This window comes from Strix uralensis, chromosome 5 (assembly GCF_047716275.1).
Source record: "Strix uralensis isolate ZFMK-TIS-50842 chromosome 5, bStrUra1, whole genome shotgun sequence".
NCBI classification, from domain to species: domain Eukaryota; kingdom Metazoa; phylum Chordata; class Aves; order Strigiformes; family Strigidae; genus Strix; species Strix uralensis.
Window position 1 is genome coordinate 7,590,511 of NC_133976.1, and position 27,849 is coordinate 7,618,359.

The 27,849-nt window shown below is 43.1% G+C and overlaps 1 protein-coding gene and 1 long non-coding RNA gene across 11 annotated transcripts; one reads left to right on the plus strand and one right to left on the minus strand.

Annotated features, from left to right (window-relative positions):
• Positions 1–342: 342 nt before the first annotated feature.
• On the minus strand, positions 343–7,353 carry LOC141943966 (uncharacterized). Its single transcript, XR_012629117.1, has 4 exons — positions 7,227–7,353; positions 6,429–6,626; positions 4,685–4,755; positions 343–2,349 (listed from the first exon to the last, which is right to left on the minus strand). It is a non-coding gene; the product is annotated as an uncharacterized LOC141943966 (long non-coding RNA).
• A 60-nt stretch (positions 7,354–7,413) lies between these two features.
• Positions 7,414–27,586, plus strand: OPTN (optineurin). 10 transcript variants are annotated; one of them, XM_074869790.1, is made up of 14 exons: positions 7,414–7,519; positions 8,356–8,538; positions 10,351–10,553; positions 13,170–13,325; positions 14,745–14,821; positions 16,966–17,100; positions 18,215–18,299; positions 21,685–21,800; positions 22,480–22,629; positions 23,653–23,746; positions 24,422–24,580; positions 25,260–25,390; positions 26,317–26,396; positions 26,637–27,586. In XM_074869790.1, exons 2-14 carry the CDS (start codon positions 8,373–8,375, stop codon positions 26,756–26,758), a joined length of 1,674 nt encoding a protein of 557 aa, XP_074725891.1. In that variant the 5' UTR covers positions 7,414–7,519; positions 8,356–8,372; the 3' UTR covers positions 26,759–27,586. The 10 variants fall into 10 exon arrangements, with proteins under 10 accessions (XP_074725891.1, XP_074725889.1, XP_074725890.1 ...); XM_074869788.1 differs by having other exon boundaries at positions 7,421–7,513; XM_074869789.1 differs by having other exon boundaries at positions 7,421–7,513; positions 8,359–8,538.
• Positions 27,587–27,849: the final 263 nt, after the last annotated feature.

Sequence of the window (27,849 nt, forward strand, 5' to 3'; positions counted from 1 at the left end):
TGCAGGGCAGATGTCCATGGAAGACCTCTCACTCTAGGTCCCCATGATGGTAACACCCTTTCTTGATCCCACGAGCTCTCTCTGCCTTGGGATTCAAGGTTCTCAAACACACGAGTTTCATGCAGAGTTTATGCCAGCATAAACCAGCACAGCTCCTCAAAGAATCAGCTCTTCTTCCCCTCTATCAGAGAATCATAGAATCACAGAAGGGTTTGGGTCAGAAGGGACCTTTAAAGGTCATCTAGTTCCAACCCCGCTGCCATGGGCAGGGTCATCTTGCACTAGATCAGGTTGCTCAAAGCCCCATCCAACCTGGCCTTGAACACTTCAAATGATGGGGCAGCCACAGCTTCTCTGGGCAACCTCTGCCAGGGTCTCACCACCCTCACAGTAAAGAATTTCTTCCTTATGTCCAATTTACATCTACCCTCTCTCAGTTTAAAACTGTTGCCCTTTGTCCCTGCCACTACAGGTCCTGGTAAAAAGTCTCTCCACCTTTCTTATAAACCCCCTTTAAGTATTGAAAGGCCTCAATAAGGTGTCCCCAGAGCCTTCTCTTCTCCAGGCTGAATAACCCAAACTTTCTCATCCTTTCTTCACAGGGGAGGCATTTCAGCCCTCTGATATTTTTCATGGCCCTCCTCTGGATGCACTCCAACAGGTTCAAAAGGCAATTCTTCTGTCTTCCCCCAGTTGTGTGAGCATACGTAGAGCCAGCACAAGGGAAACTGATTTAGGTAAAAACTGATCCAGGTTAAAATCTCTGGTCTGGTTCACTCTCATCTGCCTGTCTGCATGTCTCTTTCAAAGGCAGTGCTGTCCTACATGGTCTTAAACACTGTATAAACTCTGCACTCCAAGCCTCCTTGCAGGATGCGTGTTCCTGGGTATGCTGGGGTATTCCTACAGTCGTCACAGAGACAAGCCAAGGCTGCAACACGAGAAGGTCCCCTAAGTGATGAGAGAAACATTGCAATTTGTGAGATGTGCTTGCAAGCTTCATTTCCACTCAGTAGCAGCCACAATATCTCAAGAGCAAGATAAGGATGTGATTCCATGCGCTCTGGAGTACTGTTGAGGGTTCATGGCTTCTAGAGCCAGAAGATGCCCCAGAAAAAGCCCAGCTAGCTCCTACCATGGGTGTGATCTGGGGTCTCTCATTGGGAAACTCTGTACTGTCACAACCTCCATAATGTTGCTGTAATTGTCTCTTAGTGGTTTGTAACACCTGACATGGTCTTTGCTGCATCCTATCAAAAATGCCAGTGCATTCACTACAACAGCAGTATTTCCCTCCTCCGGACTGTGTAAAAAGGAAAGTACTGATGAGTGCACTTACACAACCCACCAAAAGTGATATTTTCCACACTCAGTAGGAGAGCAGATTGTGGAGTCAAAGAGCCCTTCAACCAAAATCATAGCAAGATATTTGAGGTAAAAACAAACTAAGGGGCACGTATGACTAAAAATATTAGAAGGGGATTTTCAAAAGGATTTAAGTGGTAAAATTCATGAAGAATCTATTTGCCTCCAGGCTTTAGTTGAGTTACATCTTTTAAAATAATGTTATGCTTCCACCCAAATATTTTTGTTTTGAGCATCTCTTTGCAGCCAGGAAGCAATGTTTCCTTTATGTTACAATGCACGATGGGAGCCTGGGTCATCTCTCCCCATGGCCCATATGGTGGTACGGAGCTGCAGACATCGTTCTCTTTTAACGATGAACACGGGTGCATTTCAGGATAAAGAAAACAGTATTATCTGCGAGAGATTTTTGCCACAGTACTTTCAGAATAGAGGCTTCCTCAGCACCGTTGTGGCTTCATTTCCTCTTGCAGCTTTATAGAAGCACTGCAGATCTCCCCTACATGGAAACATTGAGTCACTACTTCCAATGGGAGCTGCGCTGGACAGACCACCGCTCTCCCTCAACAAGGTGCACTGCCGTTGCTCTTTGGCTGTCCAAGACTTCTCCATCTGACCTGGAATCACCATGTCTCATTCTCCTCTCTCCACGGCTCTCCAATTCCTTCCCAATAAACCCCTAAAATAGTCCCACTTGTACTTTTGACCATCCTTAGGCAAAAGTAAACCTCCCTCCCCCCTCTCCTAGCCCTGGGTCACGTTTGCTCGCTGATCTGCCTGTTTTCCCAGCATGGCTGTACTTGGCAGCAGGGCCACATTCCAAGGGCTTCAGACATTTTCTCAGTCTGCTGCCTTCTTGGTCCAAATTTCACACTCAGAAAGAGCAAAAGAAAAGGGCAAAGATGCCGGTGTTTTTAAATACTTCTGGTATTCTGGAGCTCCTGTCCTGTTCAACTGACAATCTGGAAAGGGAATTGGTGCCACCTATTGGAAAGAGAAAACAAGGACACCCGTCAGTTTGGCTTTTAGCTTTTCTGCACATTTATTCATTTTATTTTTTCCTCCCCCTTTACCATCAAGGGAGTAAGGACAGAATGAGCAGCACCTGCTGGCATGGCAGCTGTTGAGTGATATGTACGTCTTCCTGAGTGGACACCAGTATCTGCTGAGTGGTCAAGAAAGCAGAAGACAGCCTGAACAAGGATCCTGTAGTACTGTCAATGGCAGTTTTTCCGCAGTCATGAGTCAGTTCGTCTCTTCTGAACTGTCAGAAATCACGAAACCACCAGACTTGTGGTGGTTAACATTTCACTCTCCTTCTCAGAAAAAAGACTGAAGCATCCTACTGACAGACAGAAAATTACTTTGTCATCAGGGCTCCTAATGCAGGGCCATGTACCTAGAGGAAATAGCATGCAGTACTTTTCTGGGTTGCTGCTCTTGCTAGACTCAGAATAACTGGGGACATTTCTGTCAATTTGACTCCAATCACTAAATTTATTAGAAAAAAAGATTACAGATAATATTTTTGGCTGGTGATGGAATGAGTTTGTTTCAAGAAAGAAATCAGAGCTGACAGTGAGGACTTGCAGCAACTTGGCACAATCAAACTGCAACTCATTTGAAGAAAGAAAAAGCTGAAAAGGAAAAATGTTACATTACAATTTCTCTACATACCAGCAAGCTCCGAATTAGATCATCTAAAAGCTGTGGTAGAGGTACTATTTTTACTCTTCTATGTCATTGCACAGGGATGTTATATAATTGCAGTTGTAAAAGAAGTTATCCATTCGGCTGTATGTGGGAGGGAAAGTGGTACATGACACACTGTATTAAACTGCGCAGAATGGGCCAAAAGCAATTAGTTAGATACAATTTTTGGCACTACCTTTGCTTCACATATCCTGCCCACAACAGGGTTTCCAGACTAAAAACATGATCTCGGGTCACTTTTTTATACTGCTTTATTTCTGTCATCTCTTGGCTTCCTGGACTTCACATTTGATGATTCTCCCTTTGAAAGTAGTATCAGTATCAATATAAATAGGTTCAATGTTGGACTGATAATCAGAAATCCATGATGATCCCAGATTGAACATACCATACCATCTGTTAATGGCATTTAAACATTCAGATCATACATGTGACTTTCGTACTCTTGGTAGTTGTTTTACTGTAGATGATAATCTAAGGTCTGACACTGCTTAATGTAAATTTTACCAGCAGGCTCCGAGTCCTCTCCAGGACATGGTAGCATTTAATTGTTGGAAAAAATGAATGCATTTCATTATCTTACTTCTCTCTAGGTTATGGTGACATTCACCACACAGTATTGCTGACTGCAGAAGTTGGATGCACTTCATAACATCCCCTCTCCCCCACTTAATCTGCTCAAAGCCTGCAAAGAACATATCTTTATGGTCTTTTCAAATTACCTGTCAATTGGAAATTAAGCTTAATCAGCAAATCTGAAGTCACAGCAAACACTCCAGCACTTAGATTGGCAAGAAGCCCAGGTATTAATCAAGGGTAGTAGTCCTTCCACGGACCTGTGGATACCTCTGTGGACAGAATAAAGCAAAGCCTCTTTAGGATTGCTCAGAGGAAGCAATCTAGATTGGTATATTCATAGTGTCCTGAGAGAAAAGTCAGTCTTTGGAGTACATCTGTAGAGTATCTGTGGGATCCTGGCCAATATCAGGTGTTTCCAGCAGCTACCACAGCAACACTCAGAAGCAAGAAGGCAATGCTGAGACTCAAAAGACAGAAAGAGCAGAGCCAGCGTTAGAGTCAAAGGCAGCATGAGTTCCACATAATATAAAACAGACAGGTAAAACTTAAGCCCTATGTGTACATAGGTAGAGATATACATAGAGACATGTTCTTTGTATCAAAGCTTTCTGAAGTTCAAGCCTTTGTCCCAGCTTTGTTAGATTCTCAGGGTTCAGCTCTTGGACAACTGCAAAAACATCATCCAAGCTGTTAGCCCAGGGCGATGCAAAGATAATTCAGCGCAACCCTCTGTCATTTCAGACTAAGCTAAGCTGCATTATCTCACATTTGCTAGGGAGTAAGGGTGTACACAGAGACTGTTTCCATGGCACAGCTGCTGCAAGGGAATTTCTTAAGTAACTTGACTGAATCCGAGCCCTCAGACCCAGAGCTGAACAATGTCTATTTTTGCAAACAAATGTTACAGACTGGCTTGGGGAAAGTTGGACACTTTTATACCTCTTGCCTCAAAATATTTACCATCTGTGGAGTACAGCATAGATAGATGAGCTACTCATAACTCATCCCAGCAGCTCAGACCACTCACCAGAGAGTTAGAACAGAAGTCTCCTTCCTTCACAGAGCCAACACACTCCACTCCTGCTTGTTACCCATGACCTGCAGAACAGACAAAACAAATTAATCACATGAGGGACTGTGATGAAAAAAAAAACTGAATAAAATAGGTGGGCCCAAACAGTTGTTTTCTCCACTGCATTCTGTCCCGATCCAATGTCGGGGGAGGTTTTGATATGATCCCAAAAGCGAGATTAAGACACAAACGAGGTCAAACGCCGTATACCCAAACCCGGTTTTTATTATTAAAAAAGTGAAGAGGGGTAGCGATAGGACAGAATGGAAGGAAAAGACAGAAATAAAGCAAGGATGTGGGATAGGGCTGCAAGAACAGTCACCACCATGGATCCAGCGGTGTCCCGTTGGTCCTCAGTCTTCAGTTCTTGGGTGGTGGGTGCACACAGATCTGGCTTCGATGGTGGATGCACACTGAGCAAAGTTTTCTGCTGCCTTTTTAAGTTCATCGTATCAGCTGATCAGCATATCTGCCCACCTTTAGGTTTTTTTTCCTCTGGTCCAACAGGTTTTGTTGCATCTGGCTTCAGGGCAGGAACGTTTGCCTCTTGTCAGTTCATTAGCCATGCATGCATGGGGTCTGGCCTACACAATAGAGCCACAAACGGCTACCGGATGGGGCCAACTCAGTACACCTCTGCCCCTTTGAGGCTTGTCTAACGGGTCAGCACAATGCAGCCCCAAAGAAGTGGGGGGGTGCATCCTTCAATACACTCCCGCTTCTCTGGGCGACATCCCCCAGACCAATTCACAGGCCGCAGCAGCTTCTCGCGGAGGTTTGCACAGACACAAGCAAGCTTTGAGACAGTCATATGACATTTCAGTCTCTCACACATTCCCACAATGCTGTTGTGCAGCAACAGTGTTTTGTGCAAGCACTCTAATGTTCCTTAGATAGAAGCATTTTTTTCTTTTACTTAAAAAACTTGAATTGTCTCATTTTTTTATTTTTCACTAGGCCTCTTTGGTTATTTCTATCCCTCCCCTATCTACATGAGCTTTAATTTTTCTTTGGCTTTTAAAAAGCAAAATGTTTCATTCCAACTAGAATCAGAGACATCACTTCTGATTCTAAGCAACCCTCCTCCATTTTACAACTGCAAGTAAGGATTGTTCTGTTCCTGCATATGGATCTCTTCAAAAAAAGACTGAATTGTGAGATACATAGATCTGATTGGCAGTGAAGCACACACTGAAGTGCTAAACTGCCCCCCCAAAATTTGGATATTTGCTGCCTAAATAAGATCTGTTCCCAAAAATGAATTCTCAGTACTAAAAACAGATCTGGGATTACTGTGGGAATAGCTAAGTGTAATAAAATAGCAAATGCTTTAAGTTCCTCTGACAAGTAAAAGTTAGTTGATCTTTCTCTTCTTTTGCCTTTGCTGCACATGCAGTCAGGTCCTGCAGCTTGCAAAAACTTAGCTCAGAGCTCAAATAAAAAGCCATGATGAGCTGCTAATATTTCTGTTCCTTGTTCTCCCAGAAGCTACCTTTTTTGTCCCTCTAACTCCCATACACTCTTGTCTAACACACCAGCCATGGATGCAGTGATGGGAGATGACAGTATTTCAGAGATCACACTCCCTCAAGCGGAGAAGATCTCAGTGTACCTACAAGGAGCCAGATTCCATTTGTTAGCGGTGTAAGAAGAAAGCACATGGATTATGGGCTCAGCACACATAAATCTGCTATCATACCTGTTCTTCAGCACACACATGGTCCCAAATGTTTGCTGGTTTTATTTCGAGGGAGATTTGTAACCTGCACCCTCAGTTTGAACGCTGAAGTTCCTCAGCTGTAAAAGGATTGTTCCCTGACAGTGTCCACTGTCCACCGTGCACTTCTCTTGTCTCCCTCCTGCTGGGGAGTCCCTGGCTGCAGCACTTGGAGGGCAGCTGGGGAGACAAGTCCGCAGAAAGGCACGATTTCGTTAAACAGCAGACAGTTCACAACTCCTAGATGTCAAAACAGCATTTTAAAATCAAAAGAGCTTATTTTCAAGCCATGTGGTTGTTTAATGGAAGACTGGTATTTTCCACATGGAAATTTTAACTAAAACGGCATTTTCCCATTGAAAGCAATATTATCATAGTCGGCCCTATTACCTAAGAACTGGCACTGAGGTATTTCCAGCTTCGCATCCTGCTAAGGACAGTTACTAAGCACTGGGACTGTGCGGGATGAACCACTCCATCCCTGGGAACCAGGCAATTCTGGACTTCCTGGGCCAGACGTTGCATCCAACCATGTCGTCTGACAGCCATTAATGGGCTACATCCCCATAGCGTGGCAAACCCCATCCTAATTGATTTGATAATCACTAAAACGTCGTTACGCCCTGTGCAAAAAGCATTCCCTTTCGTTCGCCTCACACCTGCCACCTGATCCCATCTTTTAGGCCTCGTGCAACGAGAAGTCTCCCCTAATCGCCCTTCTTGAGGCTGCTCCCTGCTCCACCATAGCCTCTAGTCTTTCTTTCTTCTGTGGAGACCCACCATTTTGCCCCCTAACGACTAGCGACCTTGCTTCTCCTTGGGGGACTTTGCTCGTTCCCGCTCAGCTGGCAGGCGCTGGGCTCCTCTGGGCGGGAACCGAGACGGTCGTGAGGGAAGGGCGAGGGCGCTGGGCCTGGCAGGCGGAGGGAGGCCCGTGGCCTGGCCCCGCTGCCGGACTGGGCGGTGGGCGGGAAGCGCGGAGCTCGGAAAGTCCCCGAGGAGAAGGAGGAGGCGGGGACGGGCCAGTCAGCTGAGCCGGGCCGCCGCCGCCATGGGCGCGCCGTGAGGTGGGGGTGAGCGGGGAGGCGCTCGGCGGCGGACGGCGGGGGCTGCCCCTGAGGCGAGCCCGGCGCGGGGGGACGGCGGGCGGTTTCCCTCACGGTCGCCGTGGGCGGGCTCGCCCGGTGACTCGGCGGATCCGGGGTGGGCCTGCGGGGAGGGCGGGCCGCGCCGGAGAAGGGCAAGCGGGGAAACGCCGGTCTGCGGCTCCCGGAGGCCGTCCCCGGGGCTGGGGGGGTGGGGGGCTGCAGCGGGACGGGGCGGCTGTGACTGCGCAGGGGCGGGGGCCTGAGCCTTCCCCGGTACCGCGGCGGGGTGCCGGGTGTGCGGTGGAGAAGGAAAAAAGGGGACAAGAAAGCGAAAATGAAAGTTAAAAGTCAGCGGAAATGGCATCTTGGAGTGAAACGCAGCGTCGGGGCGCGCTGAGGCCGAGCGGAGCGGCGGGAGGCGGTGGCGCCGCAGGCCCCGTCAGGGCCGGGCGGGCGCGGGAGCCAGCTCCCCTCAGGAGCTCCCCCCAAATCCTGTCGGGCTGCGCACGCCAGGGCTCGTGAGGGAGAGAGGGGGTAACACAGGGGTGCTTCTTGTCTCCTTCCCAGAGGAAGGGGCTCCCGAGGAAGGGTTGGTTAGCCCGAGAGACGTCTCGGGGATGAGTTGCTTATTCATGCCGGCCTGGGAGGGGTTAATCGGATGTGGAGACTCTGTGTAGCGGGGTCAGAGGGATTGGAAGGTGCCAGTGTGTTATGACAAGATGTGTGGCTTGCTTGCCATAATAGAATGAAGGTATGATTATGTTTTCTTTATAAACATTTATTGGGCGAGAAATTGAAGAGTTTTCTCTTTGCAAACCTAGTAGTAGATGCTTCAGAGATGTCCAGCAAGTTGAAGAGCTGTCCTGCTGAAAATGGAGAGCATCCCAGGAGTAAAATGGAAAACAGAACAGACAACATGGCAGCCCCTACCCTTAGTACCTACACCCCAGAAGAGATGGTACAACAGATGAAAGAACTAATCACTGAGAACAATGAGTTAAAAGGTGAATGTGCATCTGAACTGGTCTTGAAATGCAGAAGCCCTGATTCTCTTCTCTGACGTTTTTTGTCCTATGAGTATGAATTCTGTGCTCATTTGCCCTTGCTGGATAACATTTTATACCTGGGTAGCGTTTGTTGTATAAGATACTCTGCAAGTGGCGAGGCCAGTTTGACAGGACACATCAAATTGAGTCGGTATGGAAGATGAGGGGAGAAGAGCCCAATGTATGGGTGACTTACTTGCTTTAGAATTATGCATATAAGCAGTATAGCACTGTGTGTTTTAGGAGGTGAGATGAAAAATCTCTTGCTATGATATTCTCTTTGCTCATCAACCTCTAAAAGCTTTTTTGGTTTGTATTTTAGGACTGTTGGGCAGTCTAACGTTTTTCCATAGCTGCATCAGGGGAGTGGGTATTATTGCACAGTGCCCAGAACAGTTTGGGTTAGGATGCTGTCTGAAAGGAGCTGCATCCTCTCGGGCAGAGAGGGGAATTGGAGCAGGCTGTCCTGCATTGTATGTAGTGATGACTATGAATGGTTAGATGTGGCAGCACCTTCTGTACTTCAAAAGGAAGTGGTGGCCATGGCAGAAGAGGAGAGAAACCGATAGTTTTCCCTGAAAATGCCTAATGATTTGAGTCTTTCAGGCGAGATAGATTTGAGTTTGGATCCCAGGAGTTTAGGTGTCAGATATTAATTTTTTTTTTTTAATGGATTGAGCAAAATCCAAGGGATCAGGAATTTTCTGTGTAAAAGACAGAGGTACCTCACTGTTTATATGGCAGCAGAGCATAAAGTCGCATATCCTGTGTGCTGTGGTTTTACACTAGTGTATAAATTCTGCCTGAATCATTTTTGGACATGGTCCAAGTTCTCGGCCTTGGAGTCTCATGGGTGTCTGGCAGGAAAGTTGTTTCTAGAAGTACCTCTGGTATTTTGCTAAAAGGTCCTATATCATAAGATAATGTTTTGGGACCATATTTACAGCTGCTGTAACTCATACCTTGCAGAATCATTCTCCAGAGCTGCATTTATTTACATAGCCTGAAGGATTTGTTGGCAGTTTATAATATGACATCAGGACATAGTGGAAGTTACTGGAAAATACAACATATAAAAGATTTTCAAACAACTGGCTTTGACTTTGTTGCTTTAAAAAAATCAAGTCTGAAATACTTTCACTGACTCTTCCTAAAAATCTTGTAAGCATTTCAGTAGTGAGACTGATGTTGTTACATACTGACTTTGCTACATACACATGGCTTCCCAGCCAGGGGGAACTGACTTTGCTGTAATTTGTTGGGTATATTTTTTCACTGCTTTCAATCAAATCTCAACCAAATATTCAAGTAGAGCATTGCTGGGCATATTTGAGGCATTTGATTTGATAGCATCTGTTTTCATGCAGTAATTTACCAGTCTAGGATGTCTGTTTTCCCTACCAAGTCTCAATAGTTTCAGAATCTCAATTCAGTAGTTTATTTGGGTTGATCATGTAAATAGCACATGCAGCAAGATACCAAGTACATTGCTTATAGTTCTTGGTTTAGGAATAAGTCAAGAAGTGAGAGAGTGCGGGCATGTGATTTCAGCAGCAGATTTAACACTATTTATTACAGAGCTAATGGACTATAATAAGTTTAGTTCTGGTTTGGTATTTAAGGTACACAAGAAGTAGGTTCACATTTCATACCCAGTTATTGCTAACCCATTTGATACTGAAGAATGTTGAGCTCAGTGTAGTGGAAATCTGCTGTTTCATTGACAGACTATTAACGTGAATCAATGTCTTGTCTCTGGCTGTCGTTTAGAAGCCATGAAGTTGCATAACCAAGCTATGAAGGACCGATATGAGGAACTTTCCATCTGGCGAGAGAAGCAGAAAGAAGAAAGAGAATTTTATGAGTTAAAGTTTAAGGAGGCTAAGGAGTGCTTGCTAGCCAAGTGCATTGAAAACGAACAGCTACAGCAACAACTTCAGAGCTTAAAGGAAAGCAAAGAAGGAGCTGAAATGGTAAATAAGGAATTGGTTGGATTTACATGATTTTTTTAAATTGAAGTCTGGAGTATTCGTGTCCCTTCAGCACATTTGGAGATTTGTTAACATCTCCATTTTTATCCTTATGCTCTAACAACAGGTCTTGGCCTGACTTATTTTATCAAGTGAGTTTTCTCAGAGTGTAGTAATTGTGCCACAGCTGAGATAATTTACATTTTAATTAACATTTAATTAACAATAATTAACATTCTTGACATAAGATATAAGAAATTAACATTTCTTGCTAACTTTTCATTCTTTATTTTGTTTACTGCTGGGTATTTCTTGACTTTATCCTTCCCTTTGCTTGTTAGATTATCTCTCATGATCGTTTAATTGCTTTCTTATTTGTGTTTCCAGGGAGAAGTTGATATGTAAGAAAAAAAAAAAAAAAAAGACCTACCATCTATTTTTATTATATCATTCTTCTCTCATGAAAACTCTTTTACTGAGGTCAGATTAGATCTGTACTTCTGCAGCCCCGTTTGAGGCTGACTGAGTTTCCTCCCTCTGTCCTACCTTTGGCTCTGTAATGTCATTTCTAACGTTGCAGGTGATTGCTTAGTAGCCAGGCAACATTCTGCAGGTAGTACTGAAGACATCTATGGACAAAGCCTATTAAAACAAAACCTGCTTTGTGTCCCATGTGGTCATGTGAAAAGGTGTTTAATGAGAAGTTTCATGCAGAGCCAAACTGATGCATCCTGGTATCCGGTACCTCTGGCCCCCATGTGGATTCTCTGTTGCCTGATGAAGGATGTGTGTATTAGCCTTTTTCTCAAGAGAGACACTAGCAAACTCACCTTTCCTCTCCTGAATGCCTGCTTTATGGAACTCTAAGAAATTTTTGAGCTTGTAAATCAAAATTGGCCAGTGAGTTCAGAAGTTACAAAGGGGAAGAAAGTCATGTAGAAATAGTGTTATTGTGTAAGTATTACTTACACAGTCTTTACAGGCTAAAAGTTGTGTTTCGGGATTGTCATGGAAACTCAGAATTTCATAAATCTGGAATAGTTTTTAAGGGGAAGTAGAGGATTTATTCTGCCTCTACCTATACTAGAATTTCTTGTACTTTGAATATTAAAGTATGTTATTAACTGAGTGATCCAACCTGCTTGAGTAATCCAACATACAGAAAAGTAAAAATACATCTCTCTTATCTCATTCCAAGAACTTCATAGAGTAAGCCTGATTCTTCTGGGATTCTTTGCAGTTTTATCAGCCAGCGGTAACTCTAAACAGCAACATTTTCATTTCTGATTACATTTTTCAGGCTGACAGTGTCATTTAAGCCAAAATTGCTTTCTCTCTTGAATGCCTTAGTTCTACTTCATTTTTTTTCTTTATTTTATTGTTTAGAAAGATCATGAAAAGTTTTCTCGAACAGAAAAACTAATTTAAAATTAGTCTAATTTCTCTCACCTCTGTGTTTTGCTATTAACTGAGATAGTCTGTAGTCTATTCCTACCATTAAGTGACATCTCTGTTTCACTGAAAGTAAATCACAGGTATATTGTGTTGCCTCCCTTAGTGATAAACCAGCATTCATAAGAGGGTTTCATCTCAAAACCATACCTCTGTTAGCACAGGTTGCTGTAAAGCTCTCACTTCACAGGGGCTGACTCTGATTGCATCCTCTTACAGCATAAGCACAAAATCAGAGACAGCAGTAAGTCAGGTGGGCAGGGTGGTACTGCGGGATGAGAGACACTGTCAGCATAGCAAGAGTTTGGAGATGTGGCATGAATGATAGATTAGAATGTAATTCAAACTCCAGGAATTGTCCAGAATTTACTTTGGTGGTATGTGGTGTAATAAAGGCATTACCAGGAGGTGGAAGGCTCAGATTACAAAATCAGTAAGAAACAAACTCACAGGGGAGGTTTCATAATGGGGAGAGGCATTTAAAGGAGAGAAAAAGGATGAGACTTCCTGGTTATGTAGAGGCTTAAGAGAGGGTTTTGAGGATCCTGGGGAAAGGGAAGAGGCAGAAGGTGGAGGAGACTCTCATCGCTGGAATGAGACATTAAGTTTGGGGTGAAACTCTGAGGGACAGAGGCTTTGTGGAAGGGGTATAGGACTTTGTGTGAAGGTCAGGGATACAGGGAGAGATTTATACATGGAAATGGGCTACAGAGAAGTTGTCTGGTGGGGAAAGGCTGAAAGTGGAGTGTATGGAAAAGCTCTCTGCCCCCTGGTCTTTTTTCCCTAGAATCTTGGGTATATTTGGGAAAAGAGGAATAGGGACATGGGTGAAAAAATACAATAATTCTGTAGGTTGGCTGAGACCCTATGTGGTAGTGAGAGGCATAAATTCAGGCAGATTTACATCCTAATTAGCTGCGCATTCAGAGAACCAGGCTCATGTTTTCCAGAAGCATGATGCTCATCGTCTGATTAACTAGGTTTCACAGTTTAGATTTCTTGCTGTCGAGTGCACCAAAGCATTGTTCAGAGATCTGTACGTTGGGTTTTTCCAGGCAAACCTAAACAGAGAAGAAGGGATGTGGGACACCGTTGTTACATTCAGGCTCTGTGCTCCTTGGCTGGTGTTTCCTTTTGGTCAGCTAACGCAGGGTTTGTTTATCCCAGGAGGGCTGCATGACTCCCGAGAAGGAAGCGAGGCAGCTGAAATCCCAGCTGCAGCGGCTCCAGGCTGAGAAGGTAGATCTGCTAGCCATCATTTCAGAACTTCAGGTCAAGCTGAACATCTCAGCAGAGGATTCCTTTGTGGAGATTGGGATGAACGTAAGTGAAGGGGATAAAAAGAACACAGTGACCTGTGGCCAGAAACTTTGGTTCCAGCTTGTTCTTCCCTTTTTTTGCAAACTGAATTTTCTTCTTGTACCAGACTAAATGATGAGTAAGTTGGGTCTGAGTGTAATCACAGTGACAATGTTTACTTGATGACATTCTGCAGTGAGGTATTTAGAACCCTGTCTTCCTTTAGTAGAAAGGGTGAATCTATACCCATGTCAGTGAAAAGTCTTTATGCCTCTTTTGAGAGGGAACAGCAAACTGCTAGCCACAGCAGTAACACAAGATACACTCACCGTGGATTTGGGAGAAGAGCTGCATGGTTGGACTCAATGACCTTAATGGTCTTTTCCAACCTAAAAGATTCTGTGATTCTATGGTCTCTTAGATTACCTGACACAGAGCACTTGTGTGTTACAAGATGTAGTGGTAAAGGACTTGGGATTTATTTTTGTACTTCTACTTTCATGCTCAAAGTAAATTAATTTCATAGGTAACCTCCTCCATCGCACTAAAAATATTCTCTGGAATAACCAACGCAGTCCAGCAGGTTATTTCAAACTAATTAAAGATGTTAAGTGTCTTATCTTAGTTGGAATTCCTGGGAACATCAGTACTATGAGGGGGCAACATCAGTTAAGGGGCAACACCTGTGCATAGAGGGGGGCATTTTCTTTTGAGAATGGGGCTCACTTTCTACTGACAGAGATGCAGACAAACAAAACTAAGCGCAAAGTGTTCCCCAGAGGCACAAAAATCTACTTTTTCTACTGTTCTTGTATCTGAAAAATTTTCACAGGCGAAATGTGAAAATGTGGATCTCTGCTATCCCCGTAATAGCAGATCCCTCTCTGGAAAGTCCAAGTGCAACAAGAAATTAAGATAATTTAATTAAAACTTGTTTGGAGTTGTTGAAGAAAACATCAGACTGCAGAAAACCTTCAAGGATGCATTCTCTTTTTTTTGCTGCAAAGATCCTCCTTTGGGCTACAAAGATAAAAGAGTGAGTGTGTGAGTTTTGTAGTGGAAAAGAAGAGTTGTTCTTTCAGGAGGCAGGAAAGTGGGTTTTAGGCTTATATTTAAAGTCACCTGCAGTGATGCTGGCTGTTGCTGTGTGGTGCCCAGTCATCTTTATAGGGGAGAGTGGCCATGGAAGTTGCTGATAAAAGGAGAAGGCCAAATCTCATTCGTGTTCCTCTTCTCTGATCAGTCCGGACGAGATACAGGGAAAGGCATGTGAAGTATTCAAGTTAAGAATTTCCAAACATGAAACAAATCTGTAAGAGTTTTATTTATTTTTATTGCCGTGATTGTAGTTTCCCCTGGTTTTCTTTCTTCCTTAACTCAAGTAAATAAAACTGTGTCCTGCTTAGTCCAAATACCAAGCTGATAGTGTTTTTTCTTTCCTAGGAAAGAGAAATAAATAGAACTGCAGAGGAACATCAAGAGAATAGTGGTAAAATGACCAGTAACGTTGCTGTCTACATGTACGTAGGTTCTTGTGTGATGTGTATGATTCAGACTTCTGCAATGTGTTTTGTTTTCAATGCAAGGGAACTTTTTTTTATGAGGAATGCACTAGAAAATCCTGGTTTTCTGTGGCCTTGCGTTCCTCCATTGCAGTAACTCTGCCTTCCTAGCATGTCAGAAAGACCCTCAGCTCTCTGACATTTTTTCTTCCATTTTTTTACTAGGTAATAAGAGGGATTGCATATTCTAGCCAGCTGGCCAAGCATTTATGTACATGCTGACTTGCCAGCTTTTCAGGCTTTTAAGGGAGGCCAAACAGAAAATACAAAGATAGAGGCTGCAGGGACTCCCTCCCTTCTAATCATTGGAGACCATCTAATAGAGTGTTCTCTACCCAATTATAATCATGTTAGTAAGATTCAGAGCTCTCGTAGTCTTTCAGATCTGAACCTGTCTGTTCTGTTTGTGTGTAGTTGGTATAAACTGTATCACGGTGGGGTAGACAGGCAGTGCGATTACTGAGTAGTCCTGAGTTTTTCAGGTTACTAGGCTTAAGATACCAGCATTCTGTTTAGGTTACTTCTCAAAATTTGATCTTTACATCAGCTCTAGGGCACAAGGGACTTTCTTGCCCCTAGCTGAACCTTTACTCCTCATGGACATAGACAGCTGATACTATTAAACTTTCCGTTTTGGATACTGCCCAGTTTAGCAGCTAGATGGTTGTGGCTGAACTCTCTTACTAACTTTGTGGCCTTTGGTTTTGGAAGGAGAGGATATAGAAAATGCTAAGGGTGTAGCAGGACAGCTGTGCACTACATACAGATTTTTCCCTTAAAGCCCTGTCACTCCATACATCACTGCAAGGGAGAATGGCGTTTTAATGTAATGACATAGAAAACTTGTCCCTCAGCATGCAGTTAAGAAATTCAAGGCAGGGAGAAAAAGTTGTGGTCGTAGATGAAACTGAAAGAGTTGGTGACCACAGACTGGGCTGCAGGTATTCAGGCTGTCGTTAGCAGTGCCTTATGAGAACACTCTGATTATGAGAAGACATTCTGTGTGGGACTTGCTTACCTTTTGTTGAGTATCTGGGCCATATCTATGAGAACAGGGAGTATATGTACCTCTTAAAATATTTTCTGTGTCACCACGTGTCTTTGTCCAGCATTGAAACTTTAGACTGGTGCTGTTAACAGGTTCAGAGAAATGTGATCCACTCAGGACAGGTTTATTTCTGTAAGAGTAGAACTGTGCAGTAAAAATCCCCTGATAAAAGTTATTTACTTAAAATATCCTGGCTGAACCCTGTCTTTGGGGTATTGAATTTTGCTCACCAAAGATTTCTAGCTCTCAGGAGTACCTAGAGGACTGTGCTTTCCTTTCTGTTCTGAACTACAAAAGCAAAGTTTTAAATGTATGCTGTTTTACAGCTGAGCTTCTGAGATAGGCAGGTTATATACACTGTACATCCTACCATATAGTTAGGGGATTTTGACTTTCTGTCTAGATGGACATAAAAATGGAGGGAATGGAATATAGTATTTTATCAACAGGAAATTGACTTACGTTATTTTTTTAGATAGTTTTGTATTTGATTTGGTTCACTTCTACAGTAGCATAATGCAATTTTGAAAAGAGCTATAGAATATGAGGGAGGTGAAATACTGAAGAGATTTTTTTTCTGAAAAAGAAAGCAATTTCTGATGACCATTTTTAGTGGAACATGCCTCCTTTTGCTGGGGCAGATCTCTGTCCTGAGACAGAGATAAGAAATGTTGCATGTTTCTTTGGAAAAAAATGTTACTTTGGGAACAGACAGCAGCACTTTGCAGAAGGGGCTGCAGAGTAGGTTAGAATAAATGCACTGGGGTTTGTATTGTCTTGACTACTTTTGTTTTCCTTGCTTAAGTACTAAATTGTTCCCCCAGCTTGATGGGGGCTGTCTGAACACTGCGCAAAGCAAGGACTGCATTTGCACGCATGGGGACTGTGACTAGTGGCTTGTGGGCAGGTCTTGGTTCTTGGGAGCAAGCTCAGAACGTTGGTTTTCCACACTGTGTGAAATGGTGGCCTCTCAGACTGGCTCCCAGAACTAGGGATAAGGGAGTGCTGTAGTAAAGTTGTAGCTGTTGTTATTTACATCTGGTTTTGTTTGAAGCAGGAGCAAACCTGCAGATGAATCGAAGAATTTGGAGTCTGAGGAGTTAACTGTGAGCCAGCTGCTCTGCTGCCTTAGAAATGAGACGCAGAAGAGGGAAAAACTTGAGAAGGAGCTGCAGGATCACAAAGAGAGGTATGAAGCAGGTGCACTGTAACATTTGGAGCTGTTTTCTTTCAGGGCTGCTGTAGTTACTGAGTCTGTGACTGATCAGAGACAAGCTGAAATATCAGTATGACCTGGATGGGGAATTTGCCAAGCACTCAGTAGTGATAACTTATTTTTGTGATAGTCCTTATAGGTTCTCTTCTGTGGGCAAAGGAGTTTCCACGTTGTTATTATTTCCTATAGCACCACAGATCAAGACAAATTACTCATTTCCTCTTGGGTTCAAACTTTCCCCAGGTTATGTCAGAATGATATGATGACTAGTTGAGGATGTTCTCTCCCCTCACTCCTCCATAGTTGTTTTTGTATGAATCATCTGTGTGTGGGGCCTTAAGCAAATCACTATGTATAAAACAGGGCTTACAGTCCTCTTCGTGATATTGGCAGGCTACATTTAGCAATGTGTGAGCTTGGAAAAGCTCCTTAGAAATGTCTAAAATAAGTTTAATTCCAAACTTGTCTAAGAGAGTTTTTCCAGTGAGACCTACATGAGGGTCCATTTCAGCTCAGTTACACTGGTATAAATTGGTATGACTGTTCAGATGGGAAAAATTGCCTAAGCAGTAGCTGTTCCAAATCCCCACTTCGCAGAGACAGAGTAAGACTTCCTGGACATTATCTACTATGAAAGGTTGGTGTCACGGTAATTGCTTCTATGTGGTCTTCTAGAAGAGGTAATGAGCGATAACCAAATGATTCTTAGAAATCTCAGCCTCTGAAAATATCAAATCAAAGTAGAGGCAATATTAATTACTGGATTCAGTGAACAGACTGACCTGTTTCCAAAGGGTTAGCAGTTTTGGACTGTACCAAAGATCAGTCACTGTGAACAGAATGTCACTGTCCTTCACCACACCTGCAGATTCATACATCCATTTTAATTAAATATACGTGCTGGGTGTTCTGTGCTCTTCAGGAACCCCCACTCTTGTGCAGGCTTTCCTGCATGTCTGTGCTTTCAGTTCTGCTTCTCATTTGTGGCAGTGACATTAGAAAGAGAGTACATCAGTTACGTGAAATCCTTAAATAGTCACAATCTCACATTAAATGAGATCCATCATTGGTTCCTTCTGTTTTCCAGACTGTCAGAGCTGGAGAAGGAAACCAGCAACTGCCTGGAGAGTGGGACACAAACTGAACAGGAAGAAGAGGAGAGTTCAGAGGCTGTAAGTACCTGTCCTCCTGAGCTGAGATTTAACAACATACAGCTTACTTGTTGAGGCCAATAACCTCAGGGCCTAGATTTCCACTTACACTCAGGAAGGAAGGGGCAATTATCCTGCACAGGGTATGGAAGTGAATTTTGAACTCTGCAATCCATATCTTAGAGGTGGTTCCAAATTACACCAGCCACCAAAAATTAAGGAAGCATGGCATAACTGCTGGTATACCTCATTGCTCTGGCCATGCCCACTAAACAGGGGGAGATGCAGTCATTTCTAGCTTCAGAATTCAGGGTGAATTTCCTTGCTGCTGGCTAGGTCAGCTTTTGGATGAGAATCCAATGACAGTGTACTGTAAAACAGACTTTAAAGGTGGAGCTCATATATGGCACCTGCTTTGGGGCTTTTTTTCATGGTTTTGGTGGGATGTATTAGAATGGTGGGGCATAACTATTTTGGACCAAGATACAGTTCCAGGCAAACTCAGTCCTGATGTTTTCAGTTAAGGGTTTGAATGGCTGTTGGGGCTGGGATTCAGCTCCAGGTTTAGACTCCTACATTTCTGTGCCTACAGTTGTCAGCCTTTCTGTGAGGTAAGCGTTTAAGCTCCCATAGCAGTGGAGATCCATTCAGGTTCAGTGCAACTGCATAATGCAGGCAACTAAGAGTGCCTGTATGTGAGGTAGCGTGGGTTATCTGAGGTGCTAGTAAATATGCTGTGGGATCTGCTGGAGACCTGTGCCCTTCTGAAGGCCAGGAAAAATATTTTAGGGCAGGGCTGGCTTAGTTAAACAAGACCAGTTTGCAGTCAGGCCAAGCAGGGGAAAGCAGATGATGTCTCAGTTAATTCTTTCCAGTATTTTTATCTCAACTTTGCGTGGGTTACAGCTTGAGCCAGATGCTCCTCATCTAAGTGCTGATATTGAGGTCAGCTTAGTTACGTGCTTGTGATGGCAGTCGTTTCCATTTATATGCTGTTGGGTTTCTTCAGAGGGCTCTTGTCAGCAGAGTTCATGTTATCTCCTCCTATTGTAAAATGTAGATCTTTAATGAAACAATGCGGGGGAGCAGTGTGGACTATTTTTGAGGGCTCCACATTTGAAGACATCCTTGGAGAGAGCAAAAAGTTTTTCAGACCTGCTTTGGCTCCATTTGGAGAGTTAGGAGGGGCTGGGGGAGAAGAGGCTAGAGCACATCCTCTGCCAAACTGCAGCTGGATGCTAACCTCAGCCAGGTCTCCTGGGATGAATCATCTCAAAGCACCACCACAGTTATTGCTCTGCCTTCCCTGGGACACTGCTCATGAGCTTCCCAGAAGCAGACATCCAGGAGGCTACAATTTAGGTGTTGCTCCTTTCCTGAGCAGGGTAAGAAATGGGTGTTGGGGAGAGACAGTCTGTACTGTGGGATGGGGTGTTTTGAGTCGGGTTAGCCTTTTCTTTCAGCCAGGCTACCAGAAGCATGGATTGATTGTGTTCCAATTAAGTAAAATAGCTTGAATTACAATTAACTTTCACCAGGGACCAAGAATTCACAGTCCATCTTTATCAGAAGTCAGACTATTACCAGTGATCATGGTTTCATTTGTTGACACATTTTCTGTTAAGGCAGTTTGTACTGATGTCTAGTTTTTTTGCAGATTGAAATGCCATCACCTTACAAAAAATCAGTGCTTTCATCTCTGAGTGTGATTGGATTAGTTGGATTGCTGCATAAAATGTGGCTTGTTTTGCAGCTCTGATGGTAGAAGAACAATCTCTCTTTGCTTCTGAGATAGAAAAAGCATAGTGCAATATGCTTTGTGAGTGTTTACACCATTTTGTTCGGTCCCTTTTGCTTGGTATGACTGGTGAATGATATCAGCTTGGGCAGCTTGTGGAGGGTGTCCTCAGCAACATCTGTCAGTAGACAATTGTGTACTGACTGCCTCTCGGTCACACTGGCTGTGTTCCACACTTCTGCTCTGAGATGAAAGCTGGAAATATTCACAGGTCATAATGGATGAACAACTTCTATTGCTTCAGTTGCCTGGGGAAGTGGTGGACTTTCCCTGTTAGAAAACTGGAGTTTTTCTTCAAGGAAATAGGACAGCAGCATGCCTTTGATACACCTGATTCTTTTTAGTCACAGCCACCCAGCTTTTTCCCATGCTGGACGGGAGACTTTCTGTGCATTTGATAAGCTATTATCAATGAAAATTATGGTACTAGGGACAATGAAACTGATGCTAGCATGTTGATGAGATTCAGAGTTTCTTTAAGGAAAGCTCCAGGATGTACCTCCAGAGACTACAAACCAGCAAGAGTCAAAGGTTTCACATCTTCCAGAGTGTGGGGATATATTTTTTAAGAATTGAAATTCTGAGGTGTCCTTTGTCTCTTGGATTGGAGGAGAACCCAGCTGCTGTTTCCTTCCTCCTCTTGTTTTTTGACTGTCTTTAGGATCCTTCAGTGATCTTCCTGTGGTCAAAAGGCCAAATGAAAAGGCCAGAAACTCACAACAGAAGTGATTACTAGAAATCATCTTCTTGGTTTGTAAAGTTGATTCATGAATACATGGTAATGGAGTTACCATTTGGGGTTGTATTTTCTCCTTCAAAAAGTCAAGAACTGAAGTCTTCCAGACCTGTGGTTCTCATGCGTGTGGCGTGGGAGAGGCTGCTATGTGTAGGGAGCATGGCAGTTGGCTGGAGGAGTTTCATGTGTAATCAAATAAATTACAATGCATAAAAACTTCTGTGTTCTCTGCTTTCTGCCTGAACAAGAATGGAGGAAACTAGAATGGAAGGGATAATGACAGAGCAGGATGTAACTGGGAGGAGAAAGTCTAAGGTTTTAGTCTGCCTCGTCTACTTCTCTGCTTCCAAATTGCTCCTTCTGATCTACAGTGGCTGTCACATGTCTTTCTGAAGAGCACAATGATGCTAGCAGGCTGGAAGCCTACCTAGAGATTGATTGATTGTTTATGTTTCTTTGACAGACTGTAATTATTGCTTAGGGGAGTGGCAGTAATCACTAAGTCTGTCTGCTTTTCTCATGTGTTTTAAATTGGGAACTCTTGAGAAGGAAAATGTAGATATGTTTCCCATCTGCATGAGGTGTATTCTAGCCAATGTTGGAAAGTCAGTAATAGTGTAGTCTTTGAGTCATAGGGGTTTTATGAAAGTGTTAAGTCAAAATGGGGTTTTGCCATATTTAGAAATAATTGGTAATTGCGAAGCCTTGTGGACGGGGCCCTATGACTGAGTATAAAGTGTAACGATGCATACTGACTGACGCTGTTTTCTCTAGAGAAGGAATGATACTTCCTGCTTAGATCTTGTAGCCTGCAACTTTGCTATCTTGAATTGTCCGTATGTAATTTTCCTTTTTTTTTTTTTCTCTAAAAGGTTGGCAGTGAAGTAGAAACCCTGAATTTGCAAGTTTGTGCTCTGTTTAAAGAGCTTCAGGAAGCCCATGAGAAGTTAAAAGAAGCAGAACTGATTCAGAAGAAGCTTCAAGAAAAGTAAGGTTCAGAAGAACAAAAGTTCTGCTGTGACATCCAGTATATATTTCTATGACAACTCCCACCTTGGGAAACTCATGAGCTCTACGAATATCAACTTAAATATCTGTTTCATAGAAATCCTGTAAAAGATTGCTTCTTCTTTGTAAGTGGAGATGAAAGTACAGAAATACAGTAATTGTCAGAAAATCTTAGCTGCCAACCTAGTTCTACAAATAGAACCCCAGTGTCTTGATTTTGAAGATTTGGATTTTAACCCTTCCTGATATAAAGGCAAATGTTTCCTGTTTTCTGCTTCACATAATCAATTCCTGTTCTAGTCTTAGGGGAAGAAGATACGGGACCTGGCTATGACCCTTTTCACATGAACTGTCTGTGCTTTCAAAGACCAATTGTGTAGGTTATAAAAATGTGGTTACGAGACCCCCACTTTAGTTGCTTAGTTTTCTGTCCAATTCCAGTTCTTTGAGATGCATAACAGTACAAAAGTAAGCGTCGGTTTCAGTAGCTTTGTTTTCTGATGGTTGTGTATAGATTAATTTTTGTCTTTCCTTGTTCTTCATCAAAATAAGCTTTAAAGTGAGCCACACAAAAATTTCTTTTTGTAATATGCCTAGTGTGCCAAATCCATCAGGAATGATGAACAGGAGAGATCAACCTTTCTTCCTTGTTCTGTTAGGTGCCAAGTACTGGAAAGAAAAAGCTCGGCTGCTGCCTCAGAACTGGAGGAGAAGCAGCAGCTGATACACACCATCAAGAAATTGGAACTTCAGGTGGAGAGCATGCAGGCAGAGGTCAAGCTGGAACAAGCCAAGACACATGAAGAAAAGTGAGTCTGACTTGGTTTTATATTCCAGGGAGTATTGTCAGTGAGGAAGGGAAGTCCAAGGGAACCTGGCCAAAGGGAAATTGAATCTGAAATACTAGTTTTATGTTCTGCACCTTTTGAAACCATGTTATATTTGTAGAGGCTAAACTAGCAACCTGCATTCACCTCAGCATCTATGTCACTTTGTATCTGGAGTCTCCATGTTAGGCCCAAACTGTATTCTTTCATCTACTGAACCCCTCACTTAGGAAAATTGGAACTGTAAGCTCTGACTTGTATCTTCCTTTTGTCGTAAAGTCAAAGGTGGAATAGGGTCGGGTATAACATACAAGTAGAGTAAGCAGAAAAGTGACCACAAACTAGCAGGTGTAAATGCAACCACATCTTGAAGGGCAGGGACAAGTCAGGTGGTGGCAATGATGGGAAAGTGACATTAATGAAGAGGTCCCTACAATACATTTGCAACTAGGAGAGGTAAGTGTGCAGTGAAGCTGAGGTAAAGAGACTCTGTTTGCTTTGGCTCCCCACTCCCTTTCACGTGCAGTCCATGTAAGGAGTGTGAAAATGTCAGTCCAAGCTGTACAGAGGGGCTGAACTTCCTGAAGGACCTGTCTTCTGCTGGAGAAGCTGCTCGTTATCTTTGGAGTTTGTGTCTGGTTCTTTTCCTGATGAATTCTCCTTCACTTCAAGTATCTGAGTCAAGATTTGGATGTCTTCCTAAGAGAGGTGTTACATTTTGAACAGAATTTGTGAGCTCGATATAAAAATATTGGGTGATGGATTCTTCAATACGAAATGGAGACGATCAGTAAGGACATTTGTTTGGACTCAGTCCATGGATACAGCAGCACACAACTCATTGGAAGAGAAATGTTGAGACATGGAGCTTGATTTTTTTTCTCATCAGAAATGCAGATTCATTTGCAAGGAGCTGGTGGTGGCTTTTTTATAAATTCTAACAGATTATTTAGATTTCAAAGAATTTTGAAGTGTTTCAAACTTTCACATCTTTTCTTGTCATAGGGCAAGATATAGTAGTTTGCAGGATTCATATAGCAAACTCCTTCCTGAACTCACTGAAGCAATGAAAAGAATTGATGAAATGAAGCTCAAAGAGGTAAACTCATCACAAGAAGACATCGTAATTAATTAGGGGGGAGCGGGAAGGGATGGGACACTCGATCTAGGAACAAATTTGGGCAGGAAACAATTGTCATCCCTTCCACATAATATAGCGTACAACATAGCAGCATTGCTCTGATAAACATAGATCTTCTGCTGTCAGTTAGAGAAAACTTTATCCACACATCAGTGCTTCCATGGCGTTTTCTAGACAAGGTCTAATCTGCAGTGCAGCATGGAGTCCAGTCCTTAGGGATCGGTGATATACGAAGGCATGTAGGTGTTCCTGCAGTGTAATTTGTAAATGTGGGAAGGTAGACATCTAAATATTCTTGTAACCTCGAGTAGAATGCCTGCCACAGTGAGGTCTTGTTCATAACTGAGGCTCCATGGAAGTGCCAGATTCTTCTGTATAATTTTGGAAAGAGGGAAAACATCCCTTGCAGTGTCCATTAGGGAGTTCTCTTTTAACTTGATACGATGTAGTTTGAAAGCTCAAAACTAATCTTTAAAATAAAATATCAATCACCACTGCTGTCTTAGTCCATTAAGTTCCTTTGATGACCAAAATTGGAAGCTTTTCCAAGGGCAGGAGGAGTAAGAAGCAAACTTTCACTTCAGGCAGGGTCGCATTCTGAGTTCATCTCGTAATCATAGTTCTTCCTTGCAGCTGGACAGAGTGGATAAAGTCGTGGTGGAACAACTGAATGCAAAGGTGGAGTTGGCAGAACAAGCCCTTGCTGCAAAGCAGCTCCAGATAGATGAAATGAAGCAGATAATTACTAAGCAAGAGGAGGACCTTGAAACCATGACTGTGCTCCGTGCTCAGGTATTGGCTGTTCTGTGAAAATTAGCTAGTTCCCCCATCCCATATTCAGAAACCAGAAGGAGGTATTTATTGGCTTGCTCTGGAATACTGAATACGTTTCCTCAGTTGCAAAGCATAATTCCTTTACTCAGCCTGCCTCGCAGATCCCTGCAGAGCCTTTACCACCATATCCTACAGTTCTGTAGGAGGAACTGTGTATGCTGGAGTCTGGCACAACAAACAAAAGTTGGGAGTAGATGTGTTTGTGTATTTAAAATCACTGTCTTAAGAATCACTGCATATGTTTTAGGGATGGTTTTACTCAAACCAGTGTGTGTAAACAGTGACTCAAGAGGGTCTGCCTCACATTTAAGGCACAGAACTGGCATCTTGGCCCGGTTCCACTGTCTGTGCCACAGATTTGTCTGTGTCATCGGTCAAGTCCCCTCCTCACTGCTGGTTTATGCCTCGTTTCTGCCTCTGTACAGCAGAGGGCAATAGCGCTGTCCTAGACGCTTGAAGTATCTTACACAGAATCCAGAAACTGTAAGTAGTGCAAGTCTTCCCTTTGCAGTGTGTAGGTGCTGTAGGAGTGTTTTGAGTAGATGCAGGCTATGATACAGATTTTCTGTTTTGGCATATATGACTATGGTTCAGTCTATGTTACAAATTCTCAGCATGATTTCACTTCTCTGATCAGATGGAGGTTTATTGTTCTGATTTCCATGCTGAGAGGGCAGCGAGAGAGAAGATCCATGAGGAGAAGGAGCAGTTGGCTGTCCAGCTGGCGTACCTGTTAAAAGAGCAGCAAAACCTTGAAGATCTTGGCCGGTGAGAACAGACTTTGGCTGAGCTGCCTTCAGACTGTCTTGTTGACCAACATTGTCTTGCTAGCATCTCAGTAGAAAGGCAAACAACTTTGTAGACATTTATTTGTTGGTTAATTTGAATTTTAAAAGAGAAAAAAAAATGAATTGGCTGACTTCTCATTTTAATTTTGTGATAGAATCTCTGTAAGATGTGTTAGTTCTTACTTGGGTGCCTTAGCAAGTTTTCACTTTGGATGATTCATGCTTGGTAAATTCTCCCTGCTGATTCATGTGAGTTTCTTTGGGTTCTGGCCTCTATTTTAGTGGTGAATCTGCAGCTAAACTTGCTGCATGTGTGCCAGGGATATCTGCTGCTTCTCCAGGTGGCAGTGGTAAGTGAGTACCCATAGTTTCAAGTACTGTGATACCCTGGAATTGCACCATTTTAGCACTCTAAGCTGTAAAAGAGAAAAAAGAAATACCTGTGTATCCCCTACTCATATTGTGGAATCCATGGGTACAGGAAGAGTGCTCAGAATTTGAAGAATCAAGTTACATTTCCCATTAACTGTACACTGAACCCTTTTTCTGGTATAACTTGCTTTTCTACCTTAATCAAATTTGCAGTTTGCCCTGAATAGCTGAGAGTCCTTGGAGTTTTCCAGAGGAGCATGCCCCAGATCCCTAGGTGTGTAGCTGCCCAAATCCTGCTGGTGTCAGTTGTATGACCCTGATTTCAGCAGGACCCTGGCACAATCTCACAAAGCAGCAGGGTTTCTAGGTCCTGTTTCTGAGCAGCAGTTGTGAACTAAATGCATGACCAGTTGACACGATTTACTTGCAAATCCTTTGCTTTATTTTGAATCCTCCTACCTTTTCTGGAGATGAAGGGAAGATACTTTTTGCTGAGTCTTTTTCTAGAGCCCTTGACTTATTTATTCTCTGCAGAAACTCTCTGGCAGAGATGCAGAATCGCCACGGAGCCAGGGCACCAGATCATGAACACTCACCTCGCCTTGTCCAAAGAGGTACTGAAAGCCACCTCTCCAGCTCCCGGGGCCAGGCCCTGCTGTGTTCAGTTTAAAACAGCTTTGCTTGGCTGCAGGCAGCTCCCCAGCTCCCCTGTGGCTATTCTGGCAACTGGGTAGCTGCAGAGAGCATGATTCTCTGGCTGTTAGGAGCAAGCCAGTCCTCTCTCAACCACTCCACAAAAAGAGTGGAAAAATCAAGTAATATAACAGGTAATCATTTATCTTCTCTACTTGCAGGAACTGGTAGTCAAGACTGGCCAGAACAGCGGAATATCTCAATGTATTCATGTCCCAAATGTGAAGAAATTCTACCCGATTTGGACACGCTGCAGATTCACGTTATGGACTGCATTAATTGAATGATGCCCTCCAATTCTTCATTTTCCGGTATTTCACCTGCCAAACACATGTTTTTTTTCTTCCTGCTTGAATGACGCTCAACTCTACATCCCGTGAAGGAGGTTTTCAGGGTTTTTCTCAGTAATTCAATGGGAAAATGGTAAAACTCCTGCCCTGTATTCACTAATCTTGTTTTAATCTGCTTTAGGAAAATAATTTTTATAGGTTAACAACATGGATGCATTAAAGAACTCCCAGTGTGTCTGCTGCTATGAAACCTTTAAGGAACATTCCCCTGATGTGCTGTGCTGAACAGGGGCTGAATCACTGAAGTCAGAGGGGAGATGGGATATATGCTGATCAATTAAAAGTACTGTGAGCCTGTAAATACTTCATCTCTCATATACTATATATCAGGAAACTAATACATTGAAAAAGCTGTTTGAGAAGCTTTCAGCAAAATGGAGTAGTGCTGTATTCATTGAGCATTTGAAATGAACCCTGCTTTTTCTCCAGATGGCAGTTTTATTGCTGCCCTTGTGACCATACTAATCTGATGTTAAATTTTTGATGGCTTATGTAACTTCTTGCTTTAGCCAGATGTGGGTAGGGTTTAAAACAGATCATTTAGGTCTGATACATGTAGCTCCTGGTGTACCCAAGTCACTTGGTTTTACAGAACTGTTCATTTTTAAGGTGGTGTCTTGATTCTTCTTTATTATAATAAATTCATTTGAAGTTGTACAGTGTTGTGCTAGAAGGCACTGAGATGGATGTAACCTACTTTAAAAAGAGGAGTATAATGGATTTCCACATCTCAAAATAAATCTATTGCAAGTATAAAATTATCTATGCCTGTGACTACTTTGGAGGCTGAAACAGGATTGCAAATCCCTATGACTGAAAAGCTCGTGTAGAAAGAACTGTAGTGTATTAGTTCTGTTCTTGCCCTCCCTGCTGTTTTTATCTCAACAAAAAACAGTTCTTAATTTGCCATTGCATAAGGGAGGAAAATGCACAACTCTTAACAACATACGACCCAGCATGCACGGCAGGAAACAGTTTGAGCAAATTGCTGGGATCCATGCAAATGAGGAGTTTCATGTCTTTT

What these genes read in the sequence shown, in the direction of transcription:
- OPTN (XM_074869785.1), top strand. An exon ending in AGTAACGTTGCTGTCTACAT is followed by an intron (nt 14,822 to 16,965) that starts GTACGTAGGTTC and finishes TTTTGTTTGAAG; the next exon opens with CAGGAGCAAACCTGCAGATG. An exon ending in GCCAAGACACATGAAGAAAA is followed by an intron (nt 22,630 to 23,652) that starts GTGAGTCTGACT and finishes TTCTTGTCATAG; the next exon opens with GGCAAGATATAGTAGTTTGC.